Source organism: Meles meles, chromosome 19 (genome assembly GCF_922984935.1).
Source record: "Meles meles chromosome 19, mMelMel3.1 paternal haplotype, whole genome shotgun sequence".
Taxonomy (NCBI): Eukaryota; Metazoa; Chordata; class Mammalia; order Carnivora; family Mustelidae; genus Meles; species Meles meles.
In genome coordinates this window covers 44,905,405-44,924,103 of record NC_060084.1, presented here as the reverse complement: position 1 = coordinate 44,924,103, position 18,699 = coordinate 44,905,405, and the positions used below count along the sequence as shown (strand labels likewise).

Here is an 18,699-nt window from a genome sequence, read left to right as displayed (position 1 = left end):
TCTCAGCCTTGTGCACTACCCTCCTCCCAGCCTCCCCCTTCTGATTCTGCGGACCCCACCTCCCTACCTTGGCCCTTTTCCTTTCTCAATATCCACCTCCTGCCTGGCCCCGCCCCCACCTGATCCCGCCCCTTGGTTTAGCTGCTCACCACCCTTATGACCCCGACCCCCTCTCCCCCCGGCCCCGCCTCCACCTGGGCACTTTGGGATATCTTCCGCGTTTTCTTCTTCTCCGTCTTCTCCTCTTCCCCCTCCCTGGCCTTCTCTATCGTCCATTCCCAGGCAATCATGGCCTTCAAGGACTCCTTGATGGGCCAGCGGTAAATCTCTTTGTCCTGGGGTGGAGAGAAAGGCAGGGAGTTGGTGGGATGGGACGGGAGGGGGGGTGGAGGTTGGAGCCTTACTGGCTGGCCTCCAGTGTCCTAAGAAGGGGAAACCCTCCACCATGTGGCTAGGAGGAAGCGGTCCAGCTTGGATTCAAACCCAAGTCTCTTACCCTCTTTGTGACAGAGCCTCCCAAACCAGCCCTCATCCCATCTTACACAGGAGACTCAGAGACGTTAAATTGCATCTCTCTAATTCTTTCTAAGAGAAGGAACACTACAAGTCCGGGGTCTAGGGGAGGCAAAGTCCACGGAGGAGGAGCCCTAACCTGCAGTCCCAGCTAGATCCGAGCTGATGAAGCAGCCTCTCTCCTCCCTGAACACCCAAATTTGGAAGTTACATTTTTGGACCCCTAGCACTGGGCCCCAAGACTTGTTCACCTTCTCTGAAAAGGTCTTATAGGGCCTCAGCATGGGATGGGTCTTCAGTTCCTCGTCTATGTTCTCCCCATAGGACCAATTGTTCTGGATCTGGAGGTGGAGAGGGGACAGGAAGGGGCAGTGCCACTATGGAGGTGAGGGTGGGGGAAGGATGAGGGGTAGGGAGCAGCTTGGGGAACTCCTGGGATAGTCCCTGGAGAGGCTGAGGGTTCCAGAGAAGGTTTGGGGTCTCAGGAAGAGTTAGGGGCCTCAGGAAAATCTGGGGCCTCAGGGAAGACCTGGGTCTGGGGGAAAGCTGGGGTCTTTAGAAAGGTCGGCAGGAATGGGGGTTGCTGGGGAGGGGAGAACTCCGGCGCCAACCTTGTCGAAGGCCCACTTCTCATGCGTGTACTCCGCAAACTTGTTAATGAAGGAGTCCAGCTTCTCTGGGATGATCACACTATTGGGTGGGTACAGAGGGTGGCCAGATGTTGGGGCTGACCCCTCCTTCCATGTCTGAAACCTTTTTCTCCTTCTCCCAGCCCCTAATGCCCACCCCACTCCTACACCCCAGGCCTCACTTGAGGGTCTCCACAGGCCGAGGATCGAAGTTGCCTTCAGCGTCCACTGTGGCCTTTTTCTCGGCCTTGGATGAGTATGAGGCGTCCACGTAGTCAGGGGGCAGGGCCCCTGCGATGGCGCACAGACAAGGCATAGCCATGCGGTACAGCTCTGCGTCATACTTCTGGGGACACCAGGGGTGGGGGTGGGGGTCACTGTGGGTCTGGGTGTGCCTTCAAGTCTTGGAGCCCTAGGACCTCAAACTCCACCTCTCCAACAATCAACCCTCCTCTCTGGGCCCCCACACATCAATTATGGTGTCTCTCCCTGAAACCCAAACCTCAGCCTGCCTGACCCTCCAAACCACCCCATATCACCCCTCTCTAAGCTCCCAAACTAGAGACCCAACCCCTCTTCCATTAAACCAGAGACCCAACTCATAGATTCTTCTGGATCCAAACCTGCCCAACCTGAACTGAACTGCCTGAACCCCAAGTTTGGGAATTTCATTCAGGATCCCCCAACTTTGTGGGTGTTGCTTTACACAAACAAACCCTCCAAACAGGCTCCTTTCAGCCCCTCCTCCACCACGGGCCCAGACCTTATGCGCCAGCGAGTCAAAGATGCCCCAGAAGAGTTTGCGAGTGAGGTGCAGCTCTTCCTCGGAGGTGACCCCAAAGTTAGCCCAGCCCGTGGGGAGGCAGTAGTACTTCCAGCAGCGTTCATAGTGGTTGGTGAGGAGCTGGATGGGAGCAAGAGGGGACACACAGATGAGAGGCACAGAGTAGATGGTGGGCAAAAGAAAGGGGGGGTGGGGGAGAGTGCCTGGGCCTTTAAATTACAAAGGATTTTGATCTGGATTATGCAGATGATGCTAATGAGGGAAAACGGCATGCTTCTTGGGGCATAGTCTGGGTCCATTTACTATATAAATTTATCCTTCCAGTTTAGAGTCAGAACTGCCATTTAGCCAGAGCTGGATTTGTCTGGTGTTGCTTTACACAAACAAGTGTGCTAATATTAATCCATAGGTATAGTTGTGTGCAAAGTGTGAATGGACATACGAACGGAGTGATCTGTGCACCCATGAAGGACCGTGGCAAACAAACCTGGGCAGAACCCCGTGCAAATATATGGTGATTGGGAACAGGGCCTCTATATCCACTAGACAAATTTGAAGCAGGGGCTGGTTTAGATGTATTATGTAAAACAGTCAGGATATCTGAGTTGGAGGTATCTCCTTATGCAAACCAGAAGGAAAAAAAAAATTATAGGAGAGACCGTGCCGATATTCCGAACAGTTGGGCTTGTTATTTGTTCAAATCAATGCACTCATTTGAAAAAGAGCAAGGTACGTGGTCTGCGCCTGCGCACAAGCATGCTGATTAGGAAAAGCTGTGTACTCCCTGCAAACATGCACTAATTCAGGCGAGGCCTGGCTCCCAGTTAGGCAAACCAAGCGCCAATGAGGGAGTGTCAGAGGCACCCGTGACGCCACGGGGTCGACCTGGAAATTCTAGTACGCAAGTGAGAATGCGGGAGAGGTTCTAAGGGTTCACCGGGCTGGGCGGTGGGGGACACCGGAGCCCGGAGGCCCCAGGGCGGCGCAGGCTCAAGAGGGCCCGCCCTCACCTTGAGCGGCATCTTGGCGAACTCGTTCAGGATGGGCACGTCGAACACCAGGCGCCGCAGCAGGTGCTGCAGCATGGACGGCCGGATGTACCTGTGGGGACACGCACCAGGGGCAGGGGCTCACCCCCAGGCCGGCCGCACCCCCCGCCGCCCCCACGCCACCCCCGCCCGCACCCCCGCCCCACCTGCAGAGCGCCATGAGACAGTCCTCGATGATGTCGCGCTGCGCCTTGGTGAGCGAGCGGCCGCGGGACAGGCGGTACACCGTGTGCAGCATGGAGTCCACCATGATGGCACGGTGCTCGGTCCCCGCGAAGAGCGGCGCGCACTTGGTGATGAGCGGCAGCACCGCCAGGCACAGGTAGCGGTTCAGCGCCAGCGCCATCTCCGTGGTGCTGAAAGTGGCCTGGGAGGCAGAGGTAGGGGGCATCAGGCTCGCTTTGCGCTCCTGGGGTGACCCTCGCTTGGGATACCCTCCACCCGCCGCCGGCAACAGTGTCCCCCACCTCCTCTATTATTACTTTGAACTACGCAAAATTTCAAACATACGGAAGTGGAGGAACCAAGGAACCACCACTTGTTATCCAGTGGGCTGTTCTGCAGATACTGGTCCAACCTCCCCCTTTCCTCCTGTAACGTCTTCACACAGCCCTAGCCACCTACGGCTTCACTCACGGATACTGAAATATGTATCTCCATTCAGAAAAGTACTTCTGTTTCACATCCCAGGCCGCCACTTTCACACCCACAGAATTAACAAGCACCCAAAATTCACGATCAGCTTTCTCCAATTGTCTCAAAACCTGCTTTACATTTGGCTGGGATTGCTTGGATCCCGCCACCTGGAAGGCCCCCGTAGTGTATGTAATCTGGCTGCCAGGTCTCAGATCTTTTCATATCTGTTTCCTCTCCCGTTCTTTTTTTTTTTTTTTTAAATATTTTATTTATTTGACAGAGAGAAATCACAACTAGGCAGAGAGGCAGGCAGAGAGAGAGGAGGAAGCAGGCTCCCTGCAGAGCAGAAAGCCCCATGTGGGGCTCGATCCCAGGACCCTGGGATCATGACTTGAGCCGAAGGCAGAGGCTTTAACCCACTGAGCCACCCAGGCGCCCTTTCCCGTTCTTTTTAATACTATTGGTTTGCTGGAAAAACTGGATCGTTTATCCACTGGAGTTTCCTACATCTTGGGTTTGGCTGGTCACATTCTGGTGTCCTTTAACTTGTGCCTCTGCCCTCAGTCTTTCTTTTCTTTCCTTCTTTCCCTGTGTTTAAGATTTTTTTTTTTAATTTTTACATAATCTCTACGCCCAGTGCAGGACTCAAACTCACAACCTCGAGATGGAAAGGCACATGCTCCACCAGTGGAGCCGGCCAGGCACCCCTGCCTTTGGTATTTCTGATACAATGGTAGGTAGAGTCAAGTTGCACTTTCCCATTAGTTCCCTTTCCCATTAGTAGCCAACAGTATTTCTCCCATCTCAAGAAGAGTCTTCTCTCGGCCAAGGTCACCTGTCCAGCATATCATCATTCCTCTGCCTCCTCCATCACCAGCTTGTGTAAAGAATTGTTGACACCCACTGTCCCTAATACCTCACGTACCGGACCTTCGTAAACCCCCTCCAGTACAGCTCTCCCCCCACCGCCTCACTGAAAGTGCTCACCAGGCTTACCAGGGACCTCCATTGGCCACAGCAGCCATCAGTTCTGTCCTCATCTTACTGGACTGTGTCCCCTCCTATAATCTAACTGTGTAACTATTATATATCGATATAACTATTATTGTTGCTGTTGTACACAAGTCTGTCTCCTTGGTGCTGAGCCCTCATTAAGAACGATTATTTCTTAAATAAGAAATGTAAGATATGGGCACCTGGGTGGCTCAGTTGTTAAGCGTCTGCCTTCAGCTCAGGTCATGATCCCAGGGCCCTGGGATCAAGCCCCACATGCGGCTCCCTGCTCAGCGGGAAGCCTGCTTCTGCCTCTCCCTCTGCCCCTGCTTCTGTTCCCTCTGTCACTGTGTCTCTGTCAAATAAATAAATAAAATATTTTAAACAAAAAGAAAGAAAGCTAGCTGAGATGTTGGAGAGTTCCACCCACCCTTGCCTAGAACTGAGGGTTTATCTTGGCTTTGTTTTCTATCTTGATGGGGTGCGGGGGTGGGTTGAGGGGAGAGGACTAGCATATGTACACAAGCCCAGAACAAACAGACACAGGGATGCTGTGGCCATGCCCATCTCCCCGTCGTCTCTGGGGGCAGGGAGAGTGGCTACGGGGCTCACCGTGTCCAGCGAAGCGGCTGCCCGCATGTCAGGCAGGAACCCCACATCCAGCACATGCAGCAAGAAGTCCTGGTTCTCGATGCCGTACACGCGGTCCAGGAAGAGCACCATGGACGCCTTGTGGTCTGGCACGAAGGATGCCGACATCTTCGGCTGCACCAGAGCCCCATCTGTGGGCCAGGAGGGAGGTGGGGGGAGGGGCGGTCAGGGATGCCCTTCGGACCCCTCTACTCCCTCCGAGGCAGCCCTCCCTCCTGAGTCCTGCCCCCTGTGCACCTTTGCCCAGGGTGGGGATCTGCAGTGGGAGGCTGATGATGCCCACAAGGTCGTCCAGCGGCACGAGGGAGCGCAGGATGGCGCGGATCCGCAGGGCCTCTCCCTTGCCGGCTTGGATTAGCTGGAAGAGGGAAGCGGGCACATCATCGGCCCCCTGGGTCCCATTTGCTCATTACTCCATCCATCCCTTCCTGACCCACCGACAGGTAGAGCGGAACCCCTCGTGGGGCAAACTCTAGAATTCCTGGCCCAGACTCCTCTGCCCATCCTTCTCCACCACCGCCCTGACCACCCCTGGCCCTCATTGCTCAATCTCCCCCACTGGTCTGGGAGCTCTGGGAGAGCTGGGGCTGTCTTGGTCCCTGGTGTGTCTGTCCCCAGCACTGCCTCACCTAAGACCCCCACAGAGCTAGAGCTCAGTCAGTGCTGTTGAATGCCTAACTGAAGCGGTTCAAGGCTGGCCCTGCAAGCCCCTCCCTGTCCCTGGACTTCTAGGTCTCACGTGCATCTCCGGTGCACAGCGTCCCAGCAGGTCAATCAAGGCAGCGTAGAAGGACATGATGGCGTGTCCCAGGTGCACCCGGTTCTCCTCCGGGGGCTCCTCGCCAAAGCTGCAGGAGAAGTGGGGGAGGTGTGGGGGAGATGGCCAGGGGCTCGGGGAAGGGTGGGGGCCGTTCTGCTGAGAAGGAGGCGGGAGACTCACTGCTCACGCCGCCGGTCCCTACGGACGCCTGGGCCGTCGCGCGCCGGGTCCTCAGAGATGCGAATGGCCTCTTCGATGGCGGCCAGCAGTCCCGAGCCGCCCTCACCCCGCAGGGCAGGTCCGAAGCACTCGGGCTTGCGGATGAGCAGCCGCACCACCACGTTGGCGTTCTCCTCCACGCTCTCGCCTGGAGGCCCCGGCGGGTAGAGAAGCCTCGTGAACGTGGCCCTGGGACCCTGCCCTGGCAGCCCAGGACCCAGCACCTCCAGGATTAACGCCAGCCCCACCCCTCCTGCCGCCCCGCCCACCTGGGGGATCACCCCCCAAGCTCCGGGGTGGCCCACACCCCCCAGAGAGGGTTTGGTCAGCATCCCCAGCCCCCTGCCCTGCCACTGCCAACTCCCAACTCACCGTTGACGAAGACAGCGAAGCGCAGAAAGTCAAGGTAGCGCTCCCCGCCACATGGGTTCCAGCCGATGTCCGGGTACCCTTTGGCCAGGAGCATGGGGCAGCTCTGAAGGCCACAACCCGCCAGGTAGGACACCACCTGCGGGGGGAGGGGGCTCAGCCGGAGGCCAGACCCACATCATTTCCTACCCAAGGCTCACATGTCCCTGCCCATCCATGGAGCTCTGCAGCCCGATTCATTTCTGGATCTTTCAGCAAACAGTCATCCTCCTCCTCTACCCTCATCTCTCACCTGGACCACCCAGGGGGCCTCCATCCTAGGCTCCCTGCTCTCCCCTGCTCCCTCTCCATCTATCCACACCCCCTGTCCATCCTCGCCCCCCACAAAGTGCCCCTTCCCTGCTTGGAACATTCCTGTGGCGCCATCTCACTGAGGGTAAGACCCAGATCCCTCTCAGTGGTCCACTAAGACCCTCTGCCCAGTCTTCCCTGTCACCTCCCTGCCCTCACTTCCCACCACTAAGCCCTTACTCCCTCTGCTCCAACCATTCTGGTCTCTTTGCTATTACTCAAACTCATGAGGTTCACTTCCGTCGCAGGGCCTTTGCACTGGCTGTTCCCCTGTCCAGAATGCTCTTCCCCCTATGCCCCTCTCCTTCTTCAGAGCTTTACCTGAATGTCACTGTCTCAGTGAGGTGATCTCTCATCACACTTGTCTAAACTTGGACACCCTCCTGACACTCAGTGTTTCTCTCCCCAGCTCACTTTTTTTCATTTTAACTCTTGTCACTAGCTAATACACAATGTATTTTACTGACTCATATTTAATATGCATCTTCCCAACTAGAATGTCAGCCTCGTAAGGACAAGGATTTTTGCTTGTCTCACTAACTGTCCCATCCCTACTGCCTTGGACAGGTCCTGGTACAGAGCAGGTACTCGGGAAATAGTTGTTGAATGAGTAATACTATAATACCAGATAACTCTTCTTGAGTGCTTATCATTTTATAAATGCTTTCATGGATTAACTCATTTTATCCTGAGGATAACCTTATTCTATTATTACATTCATTCTACAGATGAGGAGACAGACGCCCAGAGAATTTAAGTCACAGGTGCCCCAAGGGGCCAGGTAGGGGCCAGGCCTCCTGCTCCCGCACCTTCTCCAGGTCCTGCTCTTGCAACGCCAAGGCCAGCTCATTGTTGTCGATGACGGAGGCAGCTGCCACATCCAGAGGCGTGGAGCCCTGCATGCCTGTGAGGGCGAGAGGGGGGGAGAATGCTCTTCAGAGGTGTGTAGTTGACAGTCTCACTGCTGTCTGTCTCACCTCCTCCCAGAAGCCTTCCTTGATCACCCCTTTTACAGCCTAGGTCAGGTGCCTCCTCTAGCCTGACTGCTCTGGGCTGTCGCTGTCTGTCTCCCGTGCTGCACCATGAGCTCTGTGAGGGCCAGAGCTGGGGCTGTCTGGGTATCCCCAGGACGGCTCCTCACAGGGCTACAGCCTAGGGATGGGTTGAGAGTGAGTGTTTGCTGAATGACTGAATGAGTGAGGGAGCCAGCAGACGGATGCGTGGATGGACCTCCAAGAGTGGGCCGTAGGGACAGTGCCCCAGCCCAGGCTCAGGGGTTCTCACCTAGGCCAATGCCACTGTTCTCCAGCAGGTAGCTCAGGTGGTCGAACATGGAGCGTTGGTTCTGCCGGCTGATGCGACAGAAATAACAGAGGAAGCGGCAGCAACTTGTCACCATCTTGGGGAAGCGGATCTCCTGGGGGCAGAGTGGGCTGGTAGTTAGTGCTTGCCAGCCCCCATGTCATGGCCCCCTGCCCTGAGCTCCTCGGCCCCCACAGGCCTCTTACCTTGGATTCGCCACCACCCCCGAGGACATTCACCATGACCTCCATGACCGTCTCGTGCATGCCCAGGGCCCGCATCAGGTTTGGGTGTTGGTAGAAGACTTTGTTGTTCATGATGTTCCTGTGAACGGGTAAAGTACATGGGGTCGCCAGGGGCCAGGTGGGGCCCAAGCCCAGGGAGAGCCCCCAGAGCCTTGGGAGAGTCCACGGGGATAAACAGTCAACATTTATTAAGCTCAACACGCCTGGGTGGCTTGGTGGGTTAAAGCCTCTGCCTTCGGCTCAGGTCCTGATCTCGGGGTCCTGGGACTGAGCCCTGCATTGGGCTCTCTGCTCAGTGGGGAGCCTGCTTCCCCCTCTCTCTCTGCCTGCCTCTCTGCCTACTTGTGATCTCTCTGTCAAATAAATAAATAAATCTTAAAAAAAAAACAAACCCACACATTTACTGAGCTCTTCCTTCATGCCTGGCACCATCCCCCTTTACGGATCTGAACCCATTCAATCTTTACGTCTACTCTGGAAGGCAGGAACTATAATTATCCCTATCTTACAGAAAAGGAAACTGAGGCATAGATCCAAGGTGGGCTCCCCTAGGGCAGGGATCCTTAACCACATTGCACATTGTATTCCCCGAGTGCCTAGAAAGGGCTTGGCACAGAGTAGGTGCTCAATGAATGCTTGCTGAGTGAATGAATGAGGCACCCTTGACAATGAGTGAGTGCCCAATACCATCATTGCCATTAATTAATTAATTAATTGCCATTATATTAATAATAATATTATTATTGCATTATGATGTGCCTGAGCCCATGGAAGCCTCATCATGACTCTACGAGGTAGCCATGGCTCTTCCCCAGCTTGGAGATGAACAGTGAAGCTCAAAGAGGGTAAATCTTGTGCCAAGAGTTGCAGGTGAGTAAGAGCTGATACCCCAGGGGTTGGATAGAGAGGGGAAGGGAGTACATGAGCCAGGGAGATGGGCTAGCTATTGGGAGAAGTATATCACTCCAAGGATGGGGCAGAAGTGGCGGAAGGAGCCATTATTGCATTCAGGGGACATGAGCCAGGGGGACAAGCTGGAGCTAGGAAGGCGCCCCTCCTTCCGGGGGAATATGCGAAATCCAGGGAGGGGGCAGGGTCTCACCCAATGCTCTGGATCATGAGGTTTTCCTCCTGGGGACCCATCTGCACAATAAGCAGGGACCGGATCTGGCCGAGGCACTCAAGCAAGCTCATGGTGTCTTCCATGGATGATGGGGAGATGGTGTACGCCCGGGGCAGGGCACGCAGCAGCTCCCCGAGCCCGTCGTACTGCCGGTGCAGGAGGCTGAACATGGCCCGAACGAGCTCTGGGCTCTGCACGAAGTCCTCTTGAGCCCAACGCACCACTGTGTGGGACACCAGCTCCTGCAGTGACTCTGGGAAGGGGACAAAAGTATCAGAACACCACCAGGTCGGGGCCTTGAGCCCGAACGATGCAGAAAGGGCTCCTCTTTCCAGTTACTAATGCCCCGACCTTCTACCTGCCAGAAGTGGGCAGATTCTGGAAGATTTTTTTTATTGCCCTAATAGCTTCCTTGTTCCCTTCACCCTAATACCTAGACAGTAAGGCCCCCTAAAGCTTTCAAGAGGAAAAAGAAAATGTATCACTTCAAAATACGAGAGTGTATTATAAGCACCTTTGGAATATATAATGTACCTGTGAAATCATAATTCCCCTTATTCTGTAAAAATACTGTTGATTTTTCATCAAGAGAGACAACAGACACAAAGAAAACCTGCGGACTTTGGTGTCATTTGGAAATGATGTCAAAATGAATTGTTTTATTTTCCTTGGCCGTCTCCCAGGGACTCATATCTCCTACATCCAGCATCTGTTTTTCTCTCTCTGTCTCTCCTTCTCTCCTAACCCTTCTCCTTCCCAGGATTTCTGGGAGAAAGGATAGATGTCTCACATGTTTCAGGGTTAAGAGAAGCCTCCATGTACTGGCACTGAATGATGGTGTCCATTCATAACCTTTCAGTGCTACGCAATCTGGCCCTGCCCCTTCTGACCTCATCTCCTGCCCCTCTCCCCTTGCTTGCTGTGCTCCAGCCACACTGGCCTCTAAGCACGCCAAGCATGTTCCTGCCTCAGGGCCTTTGCACTGGCTCTGGCTATTCCCTTTGTACCAATGATCTTCCCCAGATCTTTGCATACCTCACTCCCCAGCTCTGACCCCTTCACCTTCATCCCTCTCTTCTCTCACCTTTATTTTTCTTCTTAGTCCCCATGGCCACCTGACAGGGTAAGTATATGTATATGCGTATCTGTCAGAATATGCTAAACTCCTGGAAGCCAGAGATTGTGACTCTTTCCCCCTACAGTATTCACCAGCCCTGCCAACAGTGCCTGCCCCATCCCTGTCCCCACCCTAAAGTCCCCAGTCCTCACGGGGTTTGCTCTCCTCAGCTGGTGGTTCCTCCTCGGGTTTTTCCTCCTTCTTCTTCACCAGTCGTACTTTCTCCAACAGGCTCATCAGGCGGCTGCCCAGGGTGGCCTCTTCCTCCGGTTCCTCCTCCTCCCCCTCCAGCTGAATTCCTAGAGTTGGTCAAAGGGAGAGGGTGTCATTCAGCTGTGTGTTTATTCATCTACTCATTCACTTCTTTGATGACTGGTTCATTCATTCCTCCTTCAGGTGTGAATTCTTGGGTTTTTCATTTATTTCTCCAAATGTTCGTATGTTTGTTCATTTATTCATCCTTCGAAGCATTTTAAATGTCTTTTAAACTAACTATTGTAGGGGCACCTGGGTGGCTCAGTGAGTTAAAGCCTCTGCCTTCCGCTCAGGTCATGATCTCAGGGTCCAGGGATCGAGCACCGCATTGGGCTCTCTGCTCAGCAGGGAGCCTGCTTCCCCTCCTCTCTCTCTCTGCCTGCCTCACTGCCTACTTGTGATCTCTGTCTGTCAAATAAATAAATAAAATCTTTAAAAAAATAATTAACTATTGTAAATAGGTCCAAAGAACTAAAGGAAACCATGTCTAAAGTATTAAAGAGAAGTATGGGGGTGACTGGGTGGCTCAGTGGGTTGGGCCTCTGCCTTTGGCTCAGGTCATGATCTCAGAGTCCTGGGATTGAGCCCCACATCGGGCTCTCTGCTCAGTGGGGAGCCTGCTTCCCCCTCTCTCTCTGCCTACCTGTGATCTCTCTCTCTCCCTCTGTCAAGTAAATAGACAAAATCTTTCAAAGAGAGAGAGAGAGAGAGAAGTATGATGACAATGACTCCCTAAATAGAGAATAGTATTAAAGAGGTAGATCATATAAAAATAACCATATAGCAATTCTGGGGCTGAAAAGTACAAAAACTGAAATTTTAAATCACTAGCGGGGTACAACAGCATATTTGAGCTGGTGGGAGAAAGAATCAGTGTACTTGAAGGTAGGACAATAGAGATTGGTCTGAAGAGCAAAAAAGAATGAAGAAAAAATAACAGAGCCTCAGAGCCTGTGGGACACCATCAAATCAATCAATCAATCAATCAATCAATACATGCAAAAGGGGAGTCCCAAAAAGAGAGATGAGAAATAGGGAAAATACTTGGAGAAATAGTAGCCCCAAAGTCCCAAATTTGATGTAAAATATTAATCCACACATCCAAGAAACCTAACAAACTCTAAGTAGGATAAAATCAGAGAGCACCACACCTAGATACATCCTACCCAATTGTTTTAAAGCAAAGGCAAATGGAAAACTTGAAAGTCAGCCAGAGAAAAACCACTAACCCCATATAAAAGAATCTTAGTAAGATTTTTAACTGACTTATTATCAGAAACAATGAGGTTATCCATTCATCCTTCCAGCCACCCAAGCACCTCTCCATCCAATTTTCAATGATCCATCTATCCATCCATCCGACCATCATCATCCTTCCCGTTATCCATCTATCCACCCAGCCATCTCTTCACCCATTTCTTTACTCATTCATCTCTCTATCCACCAATTTACACACTCATTAGTCACTTGCCTGTAGCCACCCATCCATGTATAATACACTCATATACCCATACAAACGTATCCTTCCACTCATCCTCTATCTGTTCACTAATATGTCTGTTCATTCATTCACATGTTATTTCATTCAAGCAAAAAGTTACATTGCACCAATACTGTATATATTTAAGATCAGGAAATCTTAGGGAAACTTTAGGAGAGGTCTCAAGAGAAAGTCTGGGAGATGGATTCTCTCATCTCTCTTACCACAGTGTGCCAGCAAGTCTTGATGAAATTCGAGCAAATCCTGTCGGACCTCTTCAGGGAGAGGACACTCTTCCTCATCCTCACCATCTTTGAAGTGCAACAGCATGTTTATCTAGAGGAAGGTCAAAAGTTAGAATGAGGGTCAGAGGCCCAAGAGCGGGAACTCCAAGGTCAAGGATCAAAGATCGAATTATGAGTCCCTGCTTAAGGTTTTGAGCTGGTGAGGACTATCTGAGAAACTAGAGCTTTGAAAGGAGTCAGTGTCAGTCTGAAGTGACCAAGAGCTCAGACTGGTTCAGAGAGAATTAGAAGAGTAAGAGATAATGATATCAATAAGGTCAGAGGCCAGGCACGAGTTTAAAGATGTCGAACCACTAGTACAGGGAGAGGTTAAAGTTGGGGTTTGGACAGTAATGCCAACTGGGGTCAAGTGTCAGAGTACCTGCTCCTGGGGTGGGGAGCGGAACTCGCGAGTACGTCGCGCAGTCTCAGCAGCAGACATGGTGAAGGCTTTCATGAGGAGGCCATAGCGGTCCCGCTGGTTGGCCTGGAGCTTGTCCACGTAGCGCTCCGCAAAGGCTGCTAGGGATTCCACCCGGTGCTGTAGCTCCTGGTCACAGAAATACTCCAGCAGGTGGCACATCTGTGGGAGGACAGCCAGGCAGTAGAAACGATGGTGATGAGATCATCCTTGAAACTCTTCTTGCTTCCTCTCCCCTCTCCATGGCCCTGCCCTATCTGCCACCATCATTTCCTGCCTGGACCTTTAAGCCAGCCTTCTCCATGGTCTTATCTCTCCAATCCACCTGCCACATGGCAACCAGAGAGATCATTTGAGATCAGCAGCACTCCAATCATCTGTGGCACGTCCACAGCTCCCCACTTCCTGGGGACAAAGTCCAGACTCATGCCCCATCAGATCCTCTGTTTCCCAGCCCAGGTAGGGAGGCTGGAGAAGAGGAAGAACCAGCGCACCTGTAACTTCACAGATTCTGGCAACTTCATCTGGAGCAGCCCTTCCTCCAAGCCTTCTTCTTTCTCCCCTTCTGCTGTCTCCTCTTCCTCTTTTTCCTCATCTTCTTTCTCCTGTGCCTCTTCCTCTTCATCCTCCTCCTTCTCCTCTTCATCTTCTTCTTCTTCTTCCTCCTCTTCCTCTTCCTCTTCTTCCTCAGTGAATACTTCAGGTTCAATCATCTTCAAGATCTGTTTCACGTCCTCATCAGCAAAGATGCCCATCACCTACAGGACAAAGTCTGGGTCCTTCCCTGTGCCCACAAGACCTGCAAATTGAGTCCCAGCCTCAGCCCCCCAACCTGCTTCTCATGCATATGTCAGATTCATTTCTGCATGGGCTAAATATGATTCTTCCTACGCAAAGAAATGGCACCACCCTGCCCTACTATTCATCCTCCTTAAGATCCTCCCAGATCCACAGCCTGTGTACCGCCTAACCTGGCCCAGACCACATAGATAAACATGAGCACCTCTCCCTTCACTAGTAAATGCCCTTTCTCCTAAGCTTGAGCATATGTGACTCTGGAACAGGACACACCCTGACCTGATGGGATGCCCTCATGGCTCCCAGTATATGCTAGAATGTAGAGGAAGAGATGGGTGGATGAATGACAGGATATATAATGTCTGGATAGGTGAGTAGGTGGATGGATGATTTGATAAGTGCATGAGTATGTTAATGAGTGGATGGGAAAACAGATAAATGGGTAAATAGCCAAGGGGTGGGGTGGGATGGTTGGACGGTGGACGGGTGAATAGGTCTGCGCTTGAAAACTTGGATGGATGGATATATGGATGAGGCATTAGATGGGTATATGAATGAAAAGATACATGCAATAAAGGATGAAAAATGGGTGGACAGTGGGTAGATGAATGGGTGTAACTGGATGGATTTGTGGTTAGGTGGATGGATGTATACGCATACGGATTGAGAGAAGCACTGCTGGACAGACAGGCAGGTGGAAAATGAACAGATGAATCTGTAGATGGGTGGGTGGATGGATATGTGGATGAATGTATGCACAGGTGGAAGAAGGATGATAACTGGATGTACGAAAGTTAAGATAGATTCATAAATAAATGGCTAGGTGGGTAAATGAATAGATAGAATGGTAGGTATACTGATAGATGAGTGAGTGGAAGGATGAATGGACAACTAGATTAGAAGTTGATAGATGGATACACGGACGGATGGATGCATGGGTGGATAGCTGGATGGATGGCATTATTGATCTTTTAATAATCAATAAATGATCGATAAAGATCATTAAATGGATGCACCTGTGGATGGGAAGGTGGGGGTATGTCTGAATGAACAGAAGGGTGGAGGATGGATGAATGATGGTTGTTTGGGTGGATGAATGGAAAGAAGGGGGAAAAGATTAATAAACTGATTAATAGATGACAGATGAATGGATGGGAAGAAAAGTGAATGAGAGATGAGTAGAATGACAGGAGGATAAGTTGAAAGGTGGAGGATGGACAGGTGAATGGGTGGTTGGATGCACAGATGAGAGGGGGATTGGCGGATGATTTGGAAAGTGGAAGGATGGGACAGAGGGAAGCAGGAGGAAGCCATTACCAGCAGGGTGGACACGAGCTTGAGCACGGGCACGAACTGGAACTCCACAGAGCCCCCGACAGGATCACGTGCGTGCTGCCCACCATCTCGCACGGCCTCCCCCAGCATTCTCAGTGCTTTATCCCGCAGGGCCTCCAGAGGGATGCTGGGGCTGAGGCGGGCCGGAGCTTCCACCACCCCGGCAGCCGGCAGGGCGGCCACGAAACAGGGGGGTGAGAAATGGTGTGGAGGCCGCAGCGAGGTGGTGACGCCAACGCCGGGCAGCCCGTGGCGGCGGGGGCCGTCTTCCGCGCTTCTTCCAGGAGGGAAGAGAGTGATGGCGCGGGTCTCCTCCGTGAGGGGCACGATGTACTCGGAGAGCATGGAGCGGCGGCTGCGGCAGGCGCTTTCCAGGTGGATGCTGATGAGGAGGTCGTAGTAACCAGCTCGCAGCGGCCCAGGCAGGTGCGCGTCCTCCAGCGCGTGCAGCAGCTGCGCCTGGTCCACGTGGCTGCACAGAGCATGCGCCACGCGGTTGTTGCCCAGCGCGCACACTGCGCGGTAGAGGCGGAGGGTGTGGGAGTGGAACCGCTGAAGGTCCAGGCGCTCCGACAGCTCCAGGATGTCCATGGATCTGCGGGAGAAGGGCCATAGACGGGGACAGAGTCAGCGGAGGTGGTGGGAGACACTCACAGACCACAGGGAGGCAAAACATAAATAAATAAAAATAAAAATAAAAAAATAAAAATGCTTAAGATGAGTGTCGGCCATCCCAGGAGGGAATCCCAGTATCCTGCTGGTCAAGGTTCTGCGAAGTCTGTGGAGCTGGGTCTAGGAGTCTTGTAATAGTTCGGGAGGCCCCTAGTGGTCTGGGGACTCGTTGGGCCATATCTGGGATCCCTGGCATGGTCTGGTACTCGGGGGTGTCTGAGAGTCCGTGGAGGGGATCTGGTGACCAGAAGATACGGCTGGGATCCCCAAACTGGAACTGAACCTGCCTCTGGCAGGCCTGAGTAACCTGGCTATGTTTGAATACGATTAGAATGTAAACCCCACCAGGGCCTTTTAGGCCTTTTTGCCTTTTGGGTTGGTTGTGAGTTTTTTATTTGTTTGGTTTGCTTTGTTTTGCTCTATTCCCAGCACCTAAACAGGACTTAGCACATACTAAGTGCTTAATCAATACTTGTCGGATAGATGACAGGCAGATGGATAGATTGATTGATAAAGTAAGTGAGTGAGCATATCTGGGAATCCCAGGGATGGGTCTGAGTCCCCTTGGGCAAGTCTGAGCCCCTGGGGTTTACGTGAGCATTGCTAGAATGTCCATTTACACGGGTTTGGGGTTTCCAGCCTAGAGTGCTGTTGGTCACACGAGAAGAGCTCAGATCCATCTGCTGAGTGCATGAATGAATAAATAAAGGAAAGGTGAAGCATATCAGAGCTTCCTGGGGTGTCTGGGGTTGGAGTCTGTTCAGGGTACCTAAGAGCGTTCCTGCTATACATGTGACCACATCCCTACTCTGGGTGTGTCTGGGTCCCTAGAACTGGGTTTGAGATCTCCCTGGGATACATCCAGAGCCTCTCTCGGTGTGCCCAAGACACCTGGCGTGCATTCAGGCCTCTCTGAGTACTGTCCATGTCCTTCTGAGGCGCACTTGAGGTTTCTGGAGCTCGTGTGGCTCCTCAGTGTGGATCTGGGCTCCTTGAGACAGCCTTGGAACCCTGTGGGGTAGGTCTGGGTTCCCTGGAAGTGAGTCTGCAGTCTGCTAAGATGGGCCTAAAGCCCTCTGAGGTGGATCTGGTGTCCCCTGGAGTCTTATCTGGGGATAAGGGATAACCCTAAGTCAGGGTTCCCTGATGTAGGCTTGGGGTCTTTTGGGGTGTTGGCTGGAGTCCTGAGGTACTGGTGGAAGGGGGCACTGAGAGGGTTCCAGAACCCAGAGGACTTGCAATTTCCATCCCACCCCCATGAGCCTGGGCTGGCCCTGACCGGTTCTCCTCAGGGATGTGCAAAGCCATCATGGTCAGCGGCTCCTGGCACTGCACGGCCCAGCCCAGCCGCTCGCCCGCACGTCGTGTCTCCACCTGCAGAAAGTGGTTGGGCATACGGCTCCACGAGACGGGCATCAGCATCTGCACCTCTAGCCGAGGCGGGCACTGCGGGGCCGGGTTCTTGCGCTCACTCAGAAACATGGCGGCCGACAGCGGCATGATGTTCTAGGAGCACAAAGGTGTGCACGGGTCAGGATTCCCAGCCCTCTCTGTCCTGCCACTCTGCTTCCAGGGAGACCTCCCACATTGTCCCAATTTTCAGCCACTCCTCCAGCCTGAATTCCTGTACCTACTGCCTCAGCCTGCCCCATCACTGCACTCTTACCTTCTGCTTCCCCAACTCAAACTGGATGACGTTCTGATGGGTGGGCAGGACAAAGACGGCAGGAAACAGCTTCGTGTTGGGCTCCACCTGGCAAGGAAGAAGAGACCAGGGTGAGAAAGAGGGTGAACTGAAGGTGATGTTGACTCTGGATCCTGAACTCTGGGGTTGATTACCCCAGCCTGATGCTGCTGGTGTCTACAGATCCAAACTCAGGCACTGAAAGTGCTCCAGAGACCCCGAGGTTGCTCAGGGGCTGCACCACCTCTGATCCAGATGGGGCCAGCCTCCTCCTGCTCCCCCAGGGGCAACGTTATCTCCTGGATCATTGTGCCTTTCATGCCTTCCACCTGGAATACCATTTCTATTTCTCTCCCAAGACTCATTCGTCAAAACCCAGGAAGGTCTTCTGACTGCACTTTCCTTCCAGCCCTTCTGATATCCACAGTGGAACCCACTTATGGGTTCCATCACCACAGCCTCCATCACCACAAACACTATCCTCTGTGAAGCAGCCTTGCCAAACCTGAATCTAACCCGTCTGCCAGTTGACAGGAAATACAGGGGACAGAGGAAAATGATCAAACAACACCATGGGGATGCGTCAGCCAGATGCAGACTGAGAAGCCAGGCCAGCACTCTCCGGATGGTGGTAGACACATGAATCCCCAGGATTAAATTTCGGATTCTCATTGGGCAGGTCTAGCGGGAAGCCTGAGGGTCCTCATCTCTAATGAGCTCCCAGGTGATGCAGATCCTGCTGATCTGGGGACCACACTTTGAGAAGCAAAGCTTTCCAGGACAGACAGCCTGGGTCCTTTAACAAACACATTTCAGAGAAGAAGAGAGAGATGGAAGGGAAATCTACATATGAGAGACTTGAGGGGCATAGCAACCAACTAAAATATATGACTTTATTTGGATTCCAATTCAAATGAACAAATGGAAAAAGACACTTGAGACAACCAGAGAAACGTGAACAGGGACTGGATTAGTTAGGAATTACTAGGGTTTTTTGTTTTTCTTTCTTTTTTTTTTTTTTGATACAGG

General features: G+C 52.6%; 1 protein-coding gene across 5 annotated transcripts in view; it reads right to left on the bottom strand.

Moving 5' to 3' along the window:
- RYR1 (ryanodine receptor 1) overlaps positions 1-18,699 on the bottom strand; it is a 109,761-nt gene that overhangs the window by 58,150 nt on the left and 32,912 nt on the right. For all 5 annotated transcript variants that reach the window (XM_045987235.1, XM_045987236.1, XM_045987234.1 and 2 more), the window contains 23 exons: positions 17,653-17,739; positions 17,266-17,492; positions 15,297-15,909; positions 13,676-13,939; positions 13,143-13,343; positions 12,701-12,812; positions 10,894-11,040; positions 9,604-9,877; positions 8,463-8,580; positions 8,239-8,371; positions 7,764-7,858; positions 6,607-6,742; positions 6,196-6,382; positions 5,995-6,103; positions 5,493-5,613; positions 5,217-5,386; positions 3,122-3,342; positions 2,937-3,027; positions 1,906-2,046; positions 1,325-1,488; positions 1,125-1,203; positions 765-854; positions 195-335 (listed from right to left, as the gene is read on the bottom strand). In XM_045987235.1, coding sequence (XP_045843191.1) covers positions 195-335; positions 765-854; positions 1,125-1,203; positions 1,325-1,488; positions 1,906-2,046; positions 2,937-3,027; positions 3,122-3,342; positions 5,217-5,386; positions 5,493-5,613; positions 5,995-6,103; positions 6,196-6,382; positions 6,607-6,742; positions 7,764-7,858; positions 8,239-8,371; positions 8,463-8,580; positions 9,604-9,877; positions 10,894-11,040; positions 12,701-12,812; positions 13,143-13,343; positions 13,676-13,939; positions 15,297-15,909; positions 17,266-17,492; positions 17,653-17,739 — 3,921 coding nt within the window. The remainder of the gene's footprint in view (positions 1-194; positions 336-764; positions 855-1,124; positions 1,204-1,324; positions 1,489-1,905; positions 2,047-2,936; positions 3,028-3,121; positions 3,343-5,216; positions 5,387-5,492; positions 5,614-5,994; positions 6,104-6,195; positions 6,383-6,606; positions 6,743-7,763; positions 7,859-8,238; positions 8,372-8,462; positions 8,581-9,603; positions 9,878-10,893; positions 11,041-12,700; positions 12,813-13,142; positions 13,344-13,675; positions 13,940-15,296; positions 15,910-17,265; positions 17,493-17,652; positions 17,740-18,699) is intronic.